At 44.2% G+C, this 19,892-nt stretch overlaps 1 protein-coding gene across 1 annotated transcript; it reads left to right on the forward strand.

Moving 5' to 3' along the window:
• The first annotated feature begins 18,619 nt into the window (after positions 1–18,619).
• On the forward strand, positions 18,620–19,640 carry TMSB10 (thymosin beta 10). The gene is made up of 3 exons (XM_027966724.3): positions 18,620–18,682; positions 18,959–19,073; positions 19,356–19,640. The coding sequence occupies exons 2-3, from the start codon at positions 18,974–18,976 to the stop codon at positions 19,382–19,384; spliced, it is 129 nt and encodes a 42-aa protein (XP_027822525.1). The 5' UTR covers positions 18,620–18,682; positions 18,959–18,973; the 3' UTR covers positions 19,385–19,640.
• The last annotated feature ends 252 nt before the right edge of the window (positions 19,641–19,892 follow it).

Here is a 19,892-nt window from a genome sequence, read left to right on the forward strand (position 1 = left end):
TTGATCTCCCTGATCCTCATGACAGCTCAATTACTATCTTCATTTCTTAGATGAGAAAACTGAAGCTCAGAGAATGAAGTGACTGGCCCAGAGCCCAGGGTTAGTAGGTAATGGTACCACCCCTGACCCAGGTCTCCTGACCTCACGTGCTGTCTGAGGTGCTTTATTAGAAAAGAGGAGTTTTACCTGAAATTCATGTACAGATGTAAGAGCTCGACCCTAAAGAAGGCCGAGTGCATAAGAACTGATGCTTTTGAATCATGCTGCTGGAGAAGACTTTTGACAGTCCCTTGGAGTTCAAGGAGATCAAACCAGTCAATCCTAAAGGAAATCAGTCCTGAATATTCGATGGAAGGGCTGATGCTGAAGCTGAAGTTCTAATACTTTGGTCACCTGATGCGAAGAGCCAGTTCATTGGAAAATATGTTGATGGAAAGATTGAGGGCAGGAGGAGAAGGGGGCGTCAGAAGGTGAGATGGTTGGATGGCAACACTGACTCAATGGACATGAGTTTGAGCCAACTCCTGGAGATAGTGAAGGACAGGGAAGCCTGGTGTGTTGTAGTTCATGGGGTCACAAAGAGTCGAACACAGCTTAGCAACTGAACGACAACAACCTGAAAGCACACAGTTGCCACATTCCTTTCTGGAGGTACAAAGATAATAAATAAAACCTTTTTCTCTACTTGCCTGTTATAAATTGTTACTCCCTTCCCAGTAAGCTGGCAATTGGCTTTTGGTAAGGCTTAACTGGGAGGAAGCTGTTAAATTTGGCTCCAAGCCAAAGAGGAACACACTGCATAAAAGAGACAGGAAAAGAATATGAATTTTCAAATGAGAAAATCAGCTAAAAAGAAAATAGAAATTTTGCATGTTCCGTAAGTAGGAGGGTAAAAAAAAAAAAAAGAGTATGCAGAAGGGGCCAGTTTTCTAGTAATTATGCAAATTAAAAAGAAATTAGAGATGAATGAAAATCGGTGACAACTACAACAATGATTCAAAAAAGCCGAGAGAATTTATCCTTCACAAAAGCTTTCGAGGGTTTTGTTTGCTTTAAATCATTCGCAGCATCCTTTCTGGTTGTCCCTTCCATAGACCCAGGCAAGGGGCTGGCACGTAGCAGACGTCCCTCCACACACAGGGCTTCCCTGGGGGCTCAGAAGGTAAAGAATTTCGCCTGAAATGTAGGAGACCCGGGTTCGATCCCTGGTGGGGAAGAATCCCTGGGGGAGGGCCTGGCAACCCACTCCAGTATTCTTGCCTAGAGAATCCCACGGATAGAGGAGCCTTGTGGGCTACCGTCCGTGACGTCTCAAAGAGTCCGACGCGACTGAAGCCACTTAGCACACACACACACTCCACACACAAGCACCAACAGACTCAGCACAGGCTTCCTCGACTCTAAGTCCCGGAAGCAAAGGGCGACCGCATCTCAGGGCCAGGGAGCTTTGTGGGCTGTGCTGCTGACAGCACTGAAGATGATGTGCTATTGTGTTTAGGGATGACTGGAATGATAGAGGCACTTACCCAAGCACTTCTGTCACTCAAACTTTTTCTCTCATAGATTCTTGCTTAACGATGATTCCCAGGAGTATCCCGCGCCCATTATCTCGCTTCTTTTCCTGTTCCAGCCTGCGCCTCCAAAAATTAGCACAGGAATTCCTGCAGCTGCAGGCATTGCTCACAGATTAGCACAGTATTCCCTACAGTTGCATGTGACAGCTAAGCAATATTTTGCAGTAATGAACAGCTCATATTATTCTTTAATTTGAGCATGTGTAGGTCCGGACATAATACTTATGAAGCAAAATACAGATTCTTTCTAATGGCTGGGAGATTGACTTTGAATGCCATAAATGCAAATAGTTTCATTTTTATAAAATTCTTCATTGAATTCAATTATGTCTACAAAAATGGTATTTTATTTTTTAAAATGCTAACATGACTTTGAAATTTATTAATAATTATTTGTATTTTGCTTTAGAATACTAATGTTAATATTCTAAAAGAAAATATTTAAAACATGAATGAATTTTTTGTTGTTGTTTACCTATTGAATTCACATTTTTTATGAACATAAAGTTGGTCTCATTATTCATGGATACCATAGTTGAAAATTATGCACTTGCTAAAGTTCATTTTTAACTCCCATATCAAGCTCACTGTGATTTTGTAGTCACTTGAAGACACACACAAAATGCTGGAATATTTGGGCTCCCAAGGTACATGTTCCCCAGAGGAGGCCACACAAGGCAACATTCTGCCTTCTTATTTCAGCTCTTATACTATAAATAAGTATTCTTTTTGCAGTCTGTTTAGTACCTCATTTTTCTCATTTTTCTTGGTGATTTCACTATTTAAAATGGCCCAACCAGAGGGCTGAAGTGCTGTCTAGTGTTCTTGAGAATAAGATTGTGACATGCTTTACAGAGAAAAATGCACTGGTTACATAAGTTTTGTACAGGCATTTTATGCTGTTGGCTGTGTGCATTCAACATTAGTGAATCAACAATATATCCTAAATAAGCTGTCTTTCAACAGAAACACACATAAAACAAGCTTACTTATGGCTCAGGTGATGAAAATGTTCTGACCAGATGTTTACAGGAACCTATCTGTTGGAACAATAGTTTGGTATTCACCAATTTAGCATTGGCAGTGACTTTGGTACAAAACTTCCCTGAATAAGGAAAATCACCTGTATGTTTAAATTTGTATACTTTGAATATGATTATATTACTTATAATATATTATATTACTTATACATATGTATATAATATATAATTATAAGACATATAGTTATAATATATAAATATATTAATTACTATCTTTGGAACACAAGTTATGTAAAACTCTTGATACCAACACAATTACTAGTTATGCTTAAGTGAGAACAGAAGAAAAATTTGTGGAATAAATTTCCAGTAATTTATTAGAAATGTTTTTATTAGTATATCTTAATTGTGGTCTTCTTTTAAATGTCCCCAGTTTATGAATAGAATGCCCAGATCTGCATAATATTTTTCAAATTCAATTATCTGTGATAGTTTGCCCACTTTCACTCACAAAAACCATCACTTATCACATTTTCTAAATTATATTATGAAATTGAATTTCTTATGCAGGAGGATAAAATATATTTTCTTTATCAGCATGCTAGTTTGCTTTATAAATTAAACACATGGCATGTGAGTCTCCATTTATATTCTGGCCTAGGATCTGCAAACATTAGGGGTAGTAGTTTGTAGCAGCAAACTACTGAAAACAATGTAAATGTAAATCAATGTGTATTAATTAAATATTATATGATTCACCCATATAATATTGTAGAATCTTCAGTTCAGTTCAGTTCAGTCACTCAGTCGTGTCTGATTCTTTGTGACCCCATGGACCGCAGCATGCCAGGCCTCCCTATCCATCACCAACTACCGGAGTTTACCCAAACTCATGTCCATCGAGTCGATTATGCCATCCAACCATCTCATCCTCTGTCATCCCCTTCTCCTCCTGTCCTCAATCTTTCCCAGCATCACGGTCTTTTCCAATGAGTCAGCTCTTTGCATCATTGGACTCTCAGCTTCAACATCAGTCTTTTCAATGAACACTTAGGACTGATCTCCTTTAGGAGAGACTGGTTGGATCTCCTTGCAGTCCAAGGGACTCTCAGGAGTCTTCTCCAACACCACACTTCAAAAGCATCAATTCTCCAGCACTCAGCTTTCTTTATAGTCCAACTCTCACATCCATACTTGACTACTGGAAAAACCATAGCCTTGACTAGATGGGCCTTTGTTGGCAGACTAATGTCTCTGCTTTTTAATATGCTGTCTAGTTTGGTCATAACTTTCCTTCCAAGGAGTGTCTTGTAATTTCATGACTGAAGTCACCATCTGCAGTGATTTTGGAGCCCCCAAAAATAAAGTCAGTCACTGTTTCCACTGTTTCCCCATCTATTTGCCATGAAGTGATGGGGCTGGATGCCATGATCTTAGTTTTCTGAATGTTGAGCTTTAAGCTAACTGTTTCACTCTCCTCTTTCACCTTCATCAAGAGGCTCTTCAGTTCTTCTTCACTTTCTGCCATAAGGGTGTTGTCATCTGCATATCTGAGGTTATTGATATTTCTCCCAGCAATCTTGATTCCAGCTTGTGCTTCCTCCAGCCCAGCATTTCTCATGATGTACTCTGCATATAAGTTTTTTTTTTTTTGGCATATAAGTTAAATAAGCATGGTGACAATATTATACAGTGTTTAATTAGAGAAATTTAAAATAGTGGACTTGGAACCAAATGGCTAGGATTCAGATCCTGACTCTAGCACTCAGTAGTTGCATGACCTTGATTTATTTAACCTGCCTGTGCCTCAGTTTCTTCTTCTGTAATAAGGAAGTACTAGTACTTTGCTTAGAGGACTCAGAGTCCATATGTGTAAAGTGCTTAGAACAGTGACGTGTGCATGCTAAGTTACTTCAGTTGTGTCCAACTCTTTGTGACCCTATGGACTGTAGCCCCCCAGGCTTCTCTGTCCAAGGAATTCTCCAGGCAAGAACACTGGAGTGTGTTACCATGCCCTCCTCCAGGGGATCTTCCTCACTCAGGGACTGAACCCATGTCTCTTATGTTTCCTGCATTGGCAGGCAGGTTCCTTACCACTAGTGCCAACTGGGAACTCCTAGAAAAGTGCTGCTGCTGATGCTGCTGCTGAGTCGCTTCAGTCGGGTTCAACTCTGTGCGACCCCATAGATGGCAGCCCACCAGGCTTCCCAGTCCCTGGGATTCTCCAGGCAAGAACACTGGAGTTGGTGGCCATTTCCTTCTCCAATGCATGAAAGTGAAAAGTGAAAGTGAAGTCACTCAGTCGTGTCCAACTCTTAGCGACCCCATGGACTGCAGCCTACCAGGCCCTTATGTCCATGGGATTTTCCAGGCAAGAGTACTGGAGTGGCGTGCCATTGCCTTCTCTGAGAAAAGTGCTAGATGCATAGAAATGGTATGTAAATTTTTACTCTCAGTTCAGTTGTTCAGTTCAGCCGCTCAGTCGTGTCTGACTCTTTGTGACCCCATGAATCGCAGCACACCAGGCCTCCTTGTCCATCACCAACTCCCAGAGTTCACCCAGACTCACGTCCATCAAGTCAGTGATGCCATCCAACCATCTCATCCTCTGTTGTCCCCTTCTCCTCCTGCCCCCAATCCCTCCCAGCATCAGGGTCTTTTCCAATGAGTCAAGTCTTCGCATGAGGTGGCCAAAGTACTGGAGTTTCAGCTTTAGCATCATTCCTTCCCAAGAAATCCCAGGACTGATCTCCTTCAGAATGGACTGTTTGGATCTCCTTGCAGTCCAAGGGACCCTCAAGAGTCTTCTCCAACACCACAGTTCAAAACCATCAATTCTTCGGCACTCAGCTTTCTTCACAGTCCAACTCTCACAACCATACATGACCACTGGAAAACCATAGCCTTGACTAGGTGGACCTTTGTTGGCAAAGTAATGTCTCTGCTTTTCAATATGCTAGCTAAGTATTATTATATTCATTATTTGCCCTAATGTGCTACAATCTCTAAGATATAGTAAGGGTGGGACTTCCCTGGTGGTCCAGTGGCTAAGAATCTGCACTACCAATGCAAGGGGCCTGGGTTTGATCCCTAATCAGGGAACTAGATCCTGCATGCTGCAACAAAGATGGAATAGCCCACATGCCACAATTAAGACCTGAGATAGCCAAATAAATAAGTATTTTTGAAAGATATGGTAAAGGAATAAAGTAAAACACAGAAAGCATAATAATACACTATCATTTATGAAAATAAATAAAAGAATCTGTGTGTGTACATATAGGCTTGTATTTGTACAGGAAACTAACATAGGGTTGCTTCCAGGGAAAGAAATGGAAGATTTGGGGCTTGGAGGTAGAAGAGAGATTTTTCACTATGTGTCTGATATAAAAAATCCAGCCCAAAGCTTAGTGGCTTAAAACAGCAGTCATCTATTTTTCATGGTTTCTCTAGGCTAAGAAATCTGGCAGAATCCAACTGGGAGGCTCATTCCTATTCCATGATGTCAGTGGTCTTCCCTCTCTTGTTGCCCTTATTTCATTTAGCCGATATTTTAGGTTGATGTTCCAGATCTGTGTCCTTCATCAGATTGTATGATCCTTGAGGACAAGAATCACAACTTATTCATCTCTGTGTCACTCACAGGATGTAGCATTGGTACTCAGAAAATCTTGGTGGAGTGAATGAAGAAACAAAAATCCATGCCCCGGTGAACACAGCATTGTAAATCAACTATACTTCAATTAAAAAAAAAAAGAATCCATGTTCTTATCTGTTCTACAGTCCTTTTATTCATCTTTTCCTAATCCCAGATGTGCCCCCTACCTCTTCATTGGCTTATACCATGTCACAGAGATTGAAAGTCACAACCTTAGAAACAAAACTTCATTTGTTTTCAGGTAGATGCAGCTTGTATCAGAGTGACTTCTCAAAGAAGTTTATCAACTAAGAGCACTGGTGCTACAGACTGAATATTTGTGTCCCCAAGACTCCTGTGCTGAAATTCTAACCCCCAAGGTGATGGTATTAGGAGGTGAGGCCTTTGGGAGGTGATGAGGTCATGAGGGTGGAACCCTCATGAATGGGATTAGTGACGTTATAAAGAGACCCCCAGAAAGCTCCCTTGCCCCTTCTGCTACATGAGGACAGTGAGATTATTGCTCTCAGTGAACCAGGAAGCAAATGCTGACCAGACATTGAACCTGCCAGCACCTTGACCTTGGACTTCCCAGCCTCCAGAACAGTGAGAGAGAATTTTATGTTGTTTATAAGTCACTCGGTCTATAATATGCTGTTACAGCAGCCCCAACAGACTAAGTCAACTGAAACAGAAAATAAAGGACAGAAGCAAACTGGCAAGTACTGGTGCCAAGAGCAGATTTCACATACAAGTCAAGGGCAGGCAAAATCCAAGACCTTAGGGATCCTACCGAGATATACACAAGCAGGGAAGGGGGATGATATGATGATATTCATTCAGTGGAGGGGGGCAGGAATACTTATTTAACATTTAAATGAAAGAAAAACACAGGAAACAGACTATCCTGTCAAAAGACACAAGTAATATCTCCCCCCCCCCTTTTTTTTTGTCCATGGGGGACACACGGCATGGGGGATCTTAGGTCACTGACTAGGTATTGAACCTGTGCCCCTTGCAGTAGAAGCAGAGCAGCTTAACCACTGGACAAGGGAAGTCCCACAAGCAGTATTATCTTAACAGCTAACACCACAAGTTCACTGGGGAAAGGAATCAGTTTCAGAGGTATATCTCTATCAGTTACTTATGGCACAAAGGGATGCCCAGAAATCTCCTTTCAACAACAAAAAAAAAAAATAGCAGAGAATATGTACACTGTTCTGCTGGAGAGAAAGAGGGGAGTTGTTATTTATCAAGGGGAAGAGTTATCAAAGGGAAGAGTAGAAACAAGGAAGTAATCAGAGAATGGAAAAGAGGAGATGGTAAGAAAGTGGGAGTTTGGGGCTACCTAGGAAATGCACAGTGGAGAGGGAGGGATCTCCCACAGCACCCAGAGGGCTGTGTCACAAAAAAATACAGATCTTCCCCCCTCCCCTTAAGCCACAAAACCAGTCTTATAGTCATAGTTTCTTCAAAGAAGGAAATCAAGGACTGTCAATATTTGGATATGCATCCATATGGACACAAAAATTTAGAGAGACATAAAAGCAGAATATTCCTGAAAAATTTGGGAAAACCATCAAATAGGATGTCTTTATCAGGCCCCAGAGGATATCTGGGTTACACATCAAATTCCAGAAACATCTGTCTTCGGAGGTGAATAGAGAATTTAGAAGTTAAAGGGACAATTTCTGAATCACAGATGCTAAGTCACTGACTGAATGATCTTGCTTCAGCAGTATTTGAACTTCTGGCCACAGTGAATCATAATATAATTCAGGTGATATAATCAAATTGGCAGGTCATAACTAGAAGTTTTATTGAAATGATAGAATGGAAAGGAATGGTTCAACCCCACCAGCCAGTAGAGAAATGCAAAGTGTAACCTTGATGAGCTCTAACTCCATGTCTATTAAACTAGGTGGCTCAAACAGTAAAGAATCGGCCTGCAGTGCAAGAAGGCCCTGAGTTTAATCCCTGGTTTGAGAAAATCCCCTGGAGGAGGGCATGGCAACCCACTCCAGTGTTCTTGCTTGAGAAATCCCATGGACAGAGGAGCCTAGAGGGTTACAGTCCATGGCATCACAAAAAGTTGGACATAACTAAGCAACCAAGCATAAAATTAAAAATAGTGACAATACCAAATATGGTGAGAATGCTAAGAAACTGGATCTCTTACACAGTGGTAGTAGAAATGGATAATGACCCATTCGCAGCCAGCACTCCGAAAAAATTATTTGGAAGTTTCCTGCAAAACTAAGCATACACTTATCAGCAATCACTCCTCTGGACATTTGTCTTAGAGAAATGGAAACTTACGTCCACACAAATAAAAAAATCTACACAAATGTTCACATCATCATTATTTTTAACAGGAAAAAGTCAAAATGACCTTCAATAGGTGGTACATTCATACCACAGAATATCACTCAGAAACAAAAATGAATGAACCACTGGTACGCTCAACAACTGCAATGAATTTCAGGGCATCACAATCAGTGAGAAAAGTCAATCTCAAAATACAAAATTTTGCAAGTGGAGAGCAGATAAGTGATTGCCAGGTGTTATGGGTGGAGGTGAGGTGCTGGTACATGAGACTATAAGAGTAACTTGTTGTTCAGCCACTAATTCATGTCCGACTCCTTGCGACCCCATGGACTGCAGCACTCCAAGCTCCCCTGTCCTTCACTGTCACCCGGAGTTTGCCCAAATTCATGTCTATTGAGTCGGTGATGCTATCTAACCGTTTCGTCTTCTACCACCTTCTTCTTTTGCCTTCAATCTTTCTCATCATCAGGGTCTTTATCAAAGAGTCAGCTCTTTGCTTTAGGTGGCCAAAGTATTGGAACTTTGGCTGCAGCATCAGTTCCTTTCAATTCAGTAGCTCAGGCGTGTCCAACTCTTTGCAACCCCATGAACTGCAGCATGCCAGGCCTCCCTATCCATCACCAACTGCCAGAGTCTACCCGAAACCATGTCCTTTGAGTCGGTGATGCCATCCAACCATCTCATCCTCTGTCATCCCCTTCTCCTCCTGCCCTCAATCTTTCCCAGCATCAGAGTCTTTTCAAATGAGTCAGCTCTTCCCATGAGGTGGCCAAAGTATTGGACTTTCAGCTTCATCATCAGTCCTTCCAATGAATACCCAGGACTGATCCTCTTAGGATGGACTGATTAGATCTCCTTGCAGTCCAAGGGACTCTCAAGAGTCTTCTCCAACACCACACTTCAAAAGCATCAATTCTTCAGCACTCAGCTTTCTTAACAGTCCAACTCTCACATCCATACATGACTACTGGAAAACCATAGCCTTGACTAGATGGACCTTTGTTGGCAGACTAATGTCTCTGCTTTTTAATATGCTGTCTAGGTTGGTCATAACTTTCCTTCCAAGGAGTAAGTGTCTTGTAATTTCATGACTGAAGTCACCATCTGCAGTGATTTTGGAGCCCCCGAAAATAGTCAGTCACTGTTTCCACTGTTTCCCCATCTATTTGCCATGAAGTGATGGGACCAGATGCCATGATCTTAGTTTTCTGAATGTTGAGCTTTAAGCTGTTTCACTTTCCTCTTTCACCTTCATCAAGAAGCTCTTCAGTTTTTCTTCCCTTTCTGCCATAAGGATGGTGTCATCTGCATATCTGAGGTTATTGATATTTCTCCCAGCAATCTTGATTCCAGCTTGTGCTTCCTCCAGCCCAGCATTTCTCATGATGTACTCTGCATATAAGTTAAATAAGCAGGGCGACAATATACAGTCTTTCTAATTAATATTCAGGTTGATTTCCTTTAGGATTTGATCTCCTTGCAGTCTACGGGACTCTCAAGAGTTTTCTCCAGCAGGACAATTCAAAAGCATCAATTCTTCGACGTTCAGCCTATTTTACCATCTAGCTCTCAAATCGGTACATATGTGACTATCAGAAAAACCATAGACTTTATTATACAGACCTTTGTCAGCAAAGTAAAATCTGCTTTTTAACATGCTGTCTAGGTTTGTCATAACTTTCCTTCCAAGGAGCAAGTAAAAGTAGCACCAGGAATTCCCTTTGTGGTGATGGAATATCTCTGTATCTGGATTGGGGTGGTTGTACAAATCTATGCATGTGACAAAATTGCGTAGAACTACACACAGCAGAGTGCATATAATTATTGGTAAAATCTTGAAAGTGAAAGTGAAGTCGCTCAGTCGTTTCCAAGTCTTTGTGACCCCACGGAATGTAGCCTACCAGGTTCCTCTGTCCATGGGATTTTCCAGGCAAGAGTACTGGAGTGGGCTGCCATTTCCTTCTCCAGGGGATCTTCCCAACCCAGGGATAGAACTCTGGTCTCCCTCATTACAAGCTTCACCATCTGAGCCACCAGGGTAAAATCTGGAAAAGGTCTGTAAATCACAAGCATATCAGTGTCCTGGGTTTGATACAGCATTGCAGTTGTATAAGATGTTACCATCAAGTACACAGAGGACTTCAGTGTACTGTTTTTGCAACTTTCTATGAGTCTATAATTATTCCAAAGTAAAAGTTTTTTAAAATGAAAAAGAGTCAGAGAAAGAGGGCATTCATAGTAGAAGTGAGTATTGTTCTGGTGAAACTTTTATTTCATTTGTGTGCTCTTGTGAGTCCTGGGTCACCATGTGAAATGTACTTAATGTACTTCTTGGGAGGTGGGAGGGTGGTTATCAAGGTCAAAACCAGTTTGAAACAACTGCTCTACAGCAAGCTTGGAGACTCAAAGATTTAGAAGGAGCCAGGCAGCCAGTATGAAGAAGACAGGCCTGGTTAAGACTGTCATCACTCCTCTTCCCCATATATCATAGTTCTTACTATAGCAGGTTTCATAACAATATAAATATCCTTTACTTCTACAGATACATGTGCTCTTTCTTAATTTTAATTTTTTTAACCACATGACACTCTTGGTCTATGTGCTCTCACCACTTTTGAGAGTGAGTTAGTTTTTCTGTTGCCCAGTAACAAATTACTCCAAATCATAGCAACATACAACATTTATCATCTAATGGTTTTTAGGAATGGTTTAGTTGGGTGGTTCTCGCTCAGGATCTCCCAGGACATTGCAGTTGGATTATCAGTCAAAGCTGCAGCCTTCTGAAGGCTCAAAAGCTGCCAGGGAATCAACTCCCAAGCTCACTAGTTGACAAGCCTCAGCGAATCACTGACTGTTGACAAGCCTTGAGCTCCTCACCACATGGGCATCTCCATAGGACTGTTCCCAACATGGCAGCTGGCTTTCCCAAGAAGGAGAGATAGAAAAGAAAGAGCAAGAAAGCCAGGCATCAAATTAGAAGTTCATCTTTTGTAACATAATCTCAGAAATGGCATACTGGGACTTTCCTGGAATTTCAGTGGTTAAGACTCTGTGCTGTAAAGGGAAGCAGACATACCCCATTTCAAGGGGCAGCTGCTAATCATGGTGCTACATGAGAGAAAAATATAGATCCAGAGTTGCTGGATCTTCAACTTGGAAATCTTCCAACAGTTGAGTACTGGCTGAAGTTTTTTGTTAACTTAATGTGACCAAAGAAAATATATAAACCATATGGATCCAGTTTACAAACCCTGCTGCCAAGTCCAGGCAAGGGTGGTGTTATGGTTAAAAGCTCAGGGTTTACAGTCAGGTAGAAGTGGATTCAAGCTCTAGCCATGCCAGTTACTGGTTGTAGGACCTTGACCAAGCCTCAGAGCCTACCCTGTAAAGCAGAGTGGATCAAAATCATGCCATTTCACACTGCTTTGCTGAGGTTTTAGTGACACAATACATGAAATCCTTTTCGCGGGGCCTGGAATATGACAACAGCTCAAAAAGACTGGTTTTATTATTGCTATTCTAACACCAGAGGTGAAAACTGAAACTATAACATCCTCACCCACACTGGGACTGTTAGCCACTTGGGGGATCTCAGCAACTGCCAAGCCTGATTTAGGGGTTCATTCACACATCTCCAGAGCAGGACAATCATTACTGAGGCTGAACTTCAAAGGCCCATGTTGCTTTCTTCACAGTTTTATCTTGGGGAGTCCCTAAACTCCATGAGCTACAAAGATAAACAGTGTTTTGATGGTATGGAAAACACAAACACAACTTGTTGATTTCTTTGCTTCCTCAACCTCCATGGTGTGAGTCACACAGCTATTTTCAGGCTGCCAGAACTGATAGCCAAAAGGAAGTTTGTTTCACAACTGGAACAACAGCTTGAAAAGGACCAGGGAGGTCACCTAGGGAGAAGCAGTTGTACTCATTGTACTCGAGTGAACCTACTTGAGCCCAGGGTCTGAATCGTCCCTATCACAGTCCACACCCCTGCCTATCCACTTCTCATTGAAGGCCTCCAGTGACAGGGAACTCATCACTATCCCCAAAGTAGCTTATTCCATTTTGGTCAAGAATTTTATGCATGTATTCCAGGAATATTGATTGAGCACTTACTATATATCAGGCATTGCATTTGGTGCTGGTGGTAAATGAGACACATGAGGTCTCCCATTTCCTAGTGTGAGAGACAGACAAAAACAAAGAGTTGAGTATATGTTTGGTAGAGATCAATTAGTTGATGAAATAATCAATAAACAACCTGTAATAGGAATAGAAAAGAGTTTTATTGAGCCAAACTGTGGACTATAACCCAGAAGACAGCCTCTTAGATAACTCCAAGGAACTACTCCAGAGAAGCATGGTTTTCAGCACAGTTTTATTTCTTATCACAACAAAGACCACTAAACAAGTCAGGTATACATTCCTTCAAGATTTAAACAAATAAAAAATCATCACATGCACAGTAAGTCAGTATGGCCTTGACACCTGGGACAGGAATCTTTTCATTGAAGAAGTTGGTGTCCCGGGAAGGAAAATATTTCATCTGTATTTTTAATACGGGCATTCTTTATTTCCCATCAATGCACCCTTTTCTTCAATAATTAAAGCAGATGTAGGGACTTCCCTGGTGGTCCAGTAGCTAAGACTCCACACTTCAACGCAGGGGGCCTGGGTTTGATCCCTGATCAGGGCACTAGATCCCGAAGGTGGCAACCAAAGATCCTGTGTGCAGCAACTAAGACCCAGTGCAGTCAAATGAATAAATAAATTAAAATATTTTTTTAAAGATGTATAATGTATGTTTCATGGAAAAGAGAATGGCAACCCACTCCAGTATTATTGCCTGGAGAATTCCAGGGGCAGAGGAGCCTAGTGGAATATAGTCCCTGGGGTCTCATAGACTCAGACACGACTGAGCGACTAACACACACACAATGTATGTTTGATAGGCCACAAATAGGCTACTGGAATTAGCATAAAATTCAACTTAATGCATGTGTAAGCCAGAATGACTTCCCCATACCTGAATATAAACTTTTATCAGATTTTAAGAAGAAAAATGAAACAAGGTTAAATTTAGGGAATGACAGGAATGGTCAAGGAGAATTCTCTGAGGCAAGGACACTCAAGCAGCTTTCTTCATGAAAACAGAAAGGATACAATGTGAACACCTAGGCTAAGAAGAACATCTCACATGAACATTTCAGCCAGGAGTGAACAGAGTAGGTGTAAATGTCTTCCTTATATTCAAGGAAATCTGGACTGAATTCTTCCTTCCTGTTCACACTGTCACGAATCTCCTTGCCACTTGAGAGTTAATCCTGTTACTCATATCTCCCTATACTTTTAGGGTTAATGGTCAGGCTGAGAAGGCTCTGTGTCTGTCCTGTTGGGCCAATGTCATCATATTTTGTCCATTTCTCCTGCTTGCTTTGGTGTTTACAGTGTTTCATCCTCCCTATTAATAATATAGTCAGCATTCTATCTACATTTCCATTCAAGTCTCTAAAAATGAAGTCACAGTGGCCAGGTCTGAGCACTGGAGTTCCCCGGTAAATCTCCAAAGGCTTCTCCCAGCCCCTCAACAAACTGACAGTCATCAAGACTCTCTTTGGGGGACTTCTCTGGTGGTCCAGTGTTAAGCCTTTGCACTTCCATTGCAGCAGGGCCCGGGTTCGATCCCTGGTCAGAGAGTAAGATCTTGTATAAAGAAGAAAATACTCCCTTCTGTCCTTCTTATCAGTGCTTCAATTTCCAGCACTTCCTTCTCAATGGAAATACAATTGGAGCTGAGTGGTTCTGCTTTCTCTATACCATCTGTGAACAGAATAAAATCTGCTCCAAGCAGCAGGCTGATATGTTGTCAGACAAATGAAGCCCCAAGACATAAGGAAACACAGGGCACATGCAACAGCTTGTTGACTGATTCAGAGTTATTCAGTTTCTACACTAGATGTCAGTAAGAGTCTCATCATCTTTCTATCTTCCACACCCAGAACATTGCCAGATACCCCATGGACATTGATAAACCCTTTTTGAAAAGTTATGTGTGTGAGTATATGGAAGATATTTAGGGGAAAATCCCCCAACAAGACCAAAGACCCTGGCATCACTAAGTTACGATTTTTCTGTTGCTGTTGTTGTTCAGTCACTCAGCTGTGACACTCTTTGCAACCCTATGGACTGTAGCACCCCAGGCTTCTCTGTCCTTCCCCACCTCCTGGAGCTTGCTCAAACTCCTGTCCATCAAGTTGGTGATGACATCCAACTATCTCATCCTCTGTCGTCCCCTTCTCCTGCCTTCAATCTTTCCCAGCATCAGGGTCTTTTCTAATGAGTCAGCTCTTTGCCTCAGGTGGCCAAAGTTGGAGCTTTAGCTTCAGCATCAGTCCATATTCATGACTGAATTCCTTTAGGAGTAACTGGTTTGATCTCCTTGCAGTCCAAGGAACTCTTTTTACTATCTCATGGGGAAATGAATTGTGTTGCCACAGAACAAAAATTCCCAAGACTTTAGTGACTTATAAAAACTGCAACATGTATTTTACTCATGAACCTGCAACGGGACCTGAGACAGCTTGTGTGCTCCTCTCTGCATTACCTCATGGACTTGTGTGCTTGGTGGTGGATGCTGGCTCAGACCTCAGCTGTGGCTTGTGGCTAGAATGCCTGCAAGTGACCTACCCTTATAGGTGCTCAGTTTTCTCAGAGTGTAGAGGCACTCTGAGAGTCAAGCAGAGCTGTGTGGCTCCTAAGTGGAAAAGCATAATTTCTGGAATTTTATTCTCTAGAATAAAGTCACCAAGGATAGTCTACACTCAGGAATTGGAGGGACAAGTGTCAAAAAAATATGCAGATGTTTTAAAACCACCACCAATAGGACTGAATTGGACAAACAAAGGTTTGACCTTTGTTCTTAAGAAACAAATGCCTAAGAGGTTCACTCCTTTCTTAGAGATGAGTCACAGAACTGAATAAGTGAAAATAAAGAATGTGGGGCCTTCCCTGGAGGTCCAGTGGTTAAGATTCTGTGCTTCTGCTGCAGGGGGTGCAGGTTCAACCCCTGGTTAAGGAACTAAGATTCCGCATGCTATCCAGCATGGCCAAAAAACAAAACAAAACAAAAAAGAATGTCTGCAAGTTTACTCAGAGCTCCTTAGTTTGGAAACCCTACAAGCTTGATATGTTTGAAACATGCATCTCCACAACTGTATCTAGAAGAAATAGATTCCTTTGTTTCCCAAATAAAAGGAAGTTGGAATTGTACTTCACCATGGAACCAAATTAGGACAACTTCACAGGCCAAAGGTGGGGCCCAGGAAGGTAATACCTAAATAACACTTGGCATTGCATCTGAAAAGGAATCCAGTGCCACCAAGACCCTCCGAAGAGACGACATCTCTGGATGTCTGGATATTTTCATGCTGAAGTTTGGCAAATCCTTCCATCATATATGGCAGAGTCTGCTCCCAAGTCTTACTCCTGGGCACATAGCTTGACTACATTTCCCAGCCTCCCTTGCATTTAGGTGACATCATGTGACTGAGTCCTAACCAAAGAGATGAGGGCAGAACTGATGGAGACTACTTCCAAGCCTGGAATATACTTCACTAGTGGCTCAGTGGTAAAGAAACCATCTGCTAATGCAGGAATCACAGGAGATGCGGGTTTGATCCCTGGCTCGGGAAGATCCCCTGGCAAAGGAAATGCAACCCATCCCAGTATTCTTGCCTGGAAAATCCCATGGTCAGAGGAGCCTGGAGGGCTACACTCCACAGTGGTCGCAAAGAGTTGGACATGACTGAGCAGCACTTCCAAGCCTGATCCCTAAAAACTCTAGTGCAGTCCTCTCTTTTCTCTTTTCCCATCCACTGCCTGGATGGAATAAACATCCAGGACCTAGGGGAGGATGAGAAAGAAGAAGCCTGAGTACATGAGTCACTACAAGAAGGAACACGATCGGAACAGAAAGAGCATAAAATGTTGCTGAGTGAATGGGGAATAAACTTTTACCGCATTAGGGCCCTTTGGGAATTGTTTGTTATGGTTGTTTGCCTACCCTGTGAAGTTGAATGTTTATTTAAGAAATGTTCATTCCCCTCCCTCTCCCACCATGAGTGGACTACACATCTCCATTCCACTGATGGTTGGTTTGGCCTACGGGATGTTAACAGACATGGTATGCTTTAATACACACTTCAACAATTCTGCACTCTCTTACGCAACAGCCCTCTTGCTGTTTTCTCATCACCTTGAGAACAAGCTCCAGCTAGATCCTGGGCCAGAGCACGAGACACCTGAGAAGCAGACCTAGATCCCGCGAACAGGGTGAAACCAGGCCCAGCTGAGCCCAACACAGCAGCTCCTACCTCCAGAGAAGAGGAGAGAACAAGTGATTATTGTTTTAGCCGCTGACTTTTGTGACAGTCTGTTACAAGACATACTGTGGCAACAGTTGACTGATACACAAATAAAGTGTGTGTGCCACGCTCATGGGGCTGCCATGTTAAGCTTCCACTTGATGCCTGTTCTTTCTCTCACTTAAGTTTTATGCCAAAACTCTTATAAATGAAGAGGTATAAGAAAACACTTGCCCAAGGGCATACAGGAAGTTTGGTATATCAAATTCATAAGCCCAAATTTATTTCCTTCTGTGCCAAATGCACTGAGGGAATGTGAAAAAAAAAAAAAAGCAGACAAAATCAGGAAGGGCTGGGACAGAACTTAGGATGTTTCCACAAAATGCCAATTTAAAAGTGCTTGGTTGGTCTTCCCTGGTGGCACAGTGGATAAGAATGTGCCTGCCGCTGCAGGGGACACAGGTTCGACCCCTGGTCCAGCAAGATTTCACATGCCACGGAGCAACTAAGCTCATGTGCCACAACTACGGAAGCCCATGTGCCCTAGAGATTGGGCTGCACAACAAGAGAAGCCCCCACAATGAGAAGCGCTCGCACCTCAAGAGAAGCCCCTGCTCGCTGCCACTACAGAAAGACCTAGCAGCAACAAAGACCCAGTGCAACCCCCTCAAAAAAGAAAATAAAAATAAAAGGGCTTAATAATGCTCCTGGACATTTGGCAAGTTCAGAGCGAATAAAATGACCAGCTTCACCCCCTGGGTTGTTCATTTATGGAACTAAAGATGTTGAACGGAATGAAGATACAACTTTTCTAAGAAAGACTTGAATAATTGCAGTATACGCCTATAACGGATTGAAAAAGAAAGCAAGAATCTTTGTAGGGACATATTCAAGGTTAACTCAAGGAGAAAAACTGAACCTTGGGACACTACGTCCCTAGGAGCCCTGTGAGAAAATGAACACAGCAAGCCCCTGGGGGCTGCCTGCTCCCACCATCGCCTTTCAGACAATGCTTGTTACAAGCGTCCTAAGGGAGCACCAGCGATGGGTCCTGCAGGAACTGCCCAGTTCGAAAACGGAGACAACGGGCCCCAGTAGTAGCAAAGAGCAGTGGAAATCTACCTGTACTTCCCTGTCTTTCATCTCTAGGACCCCTGGCTCGGATTCTTTACGTGTGAGCCCCGGAGGCGTTCACCTCCAGGAGGACAGGGACAAGGGGTGGAGGATTTCCGGGAAGCTAAAGGCAAAACACGTGGGGACTGCACAGGGGTGGGTACCTCCTGTAAGCTGGGACTGCTGTAATGCGCCTGAGCACGTCTACACATCCATACTCAACAACGATACACTGCACACTTAGTACACCCACACCCACACCCAACCGTACACCCTTCCCCCCGCCGACCTCCCACGCCCCTGCTGCGGGTGAGCAGCGGATTTCCGGAAAGGGGGGAGTGCAGTCCCCTAGAAAACTGAGGGCGTGGCACCCACCCTGGTGGCGCCTGCTGCCTCCTCTCTGGGGGTCCAGGGAGCTGGGGGAACTGGACGAAGGGACCGCGCGCGGGAGAAGAGCCGGGTCCAGCCCAGCGGGCTGCCGAGCTGAGGGCGCGGTAGGGAAGTGAGCGACCCGCGCTGGCCCCGCCCCCCGGCCGCCGGCCCCGCCCCCGCTGCGGCGGGCGAGAGGAGGGGCGTGGCGGGCGCGGCCTATATAAGGCGAGGGGCGGGCGCCGCTCTTTTGTCTTTTGCTGCAGCAACGCGAGCGGGTGCCCCGGGACCGCGGTCTGGAAGCGGAACTTCTCGGTGAGCGGCGTCCTGGGGCGGAGGCCCAGTCGGGTGGGGTCAGAGCGGGTTTTCTTGGCGGGTGCGCGACGGCCTCGTCGGGCGCCTTTTCCCGACGGGACGCCGGGGCGGGCGGGCCACACCCTGGGGCTGCGGAGCCGGGTGCGGGACGCGCCCAGATCCTCGGCCTCCGGACTGTCGGGAACGCCCCAGCCCGAGTGCCACGTCGTGGAGCGGAGGCGGGGAGGGCAGAGGGGGCCGCTGGCTTCCGGCCAACCGCCTTGATTTGCCCGCTAGGATTGTTTTAAGAAAATGGCAGACAAGCCCGACATGGGGGAAATCAACAGCTTCGATAAGGCCAAGCTGAAGAAGACTGAGACGCAGGAGAAGAACACCCTGCCGACCAAAGAGAGTGAGTCCGCCCCCGCCTCCGGGTCCGCGGGCTCCGAGCCCAGTCCCCACCCCGCCCTTCCCGTTAACCCAGCCCCACACCCCATCCGGCAGTTGCTTCCCATCGGGCGGCCCCAGCCCCTGTTTCTGTTGCACAAAGCGCCTCTCTCTTCCCAGCCCCACGCCTCTTTCTTAATCCCTAGACCTCGTGGGTGCCTTACCCAAACCAGGTTTGCAAGCGCCCCGTTTGGGTGGGTTGCCAGGGGTCCCCATCCCCCAGTGTCCAATTTCCTGCTCTCCACAGCCATTGAGCAGGAGAAGCAAGCAAAGTGAGATTTTCCGCGAACCTGGAGGATTCTCCACCGCATCATCTTGGAGACCCTAGCCGTGATGTGGAGGAAGAGCCACCTGCAAGATGTACACGAGCGACAAGCTGCACTGTGAACCCGGGCACTCCGTGCCGTCGCCACCGGCCCGCGGGTCTCTGAAGGGGACCTTCCAATCGGACTGCCAAATTTCTCCGGTTTGCCCTGGAATATTATAGAAAATTATTTGTATGATTAATGAAAATAAAACACACCTTGTGGCATGGCTGGCGTGCTCTTGTTTCTTAGTTGAGTATGCGTGGGTAGTGCCGCTGCAGCGAAGCCCGGCGGCGCGCGGGAGTCGGGAGTTCCTGCCGCAGAGCGGGGGAGGGGGTCGCAGAATGGGCTGGCTTGGAGGGGACCATCTTTTAGTTTTGGATTTACCTGTTCCTCCATAAGATTTCATAGGTTATTAGCCACTTATTCTTGCTTATAATGCAATCGATGCAAAATTTAACCCCACTTTTCAGTTCCTG

Source organism: Ovis aries, chromosome 3 (genome assembly GCF_016772045.2).
Source record: "Ovis aries strain OAR_USU_Benz2616 breed Rambouillet chromosome 3, ARS-UI_Ramb_v3.0, whole genome shotgun sequence".
NCBI classification, from domain to species: domain Eukaryota; kingdom Metazoa; phylum Chordata; class Mammalia; order Artiodactyla; family Bovidae; genus Ovis; species Ovis aries.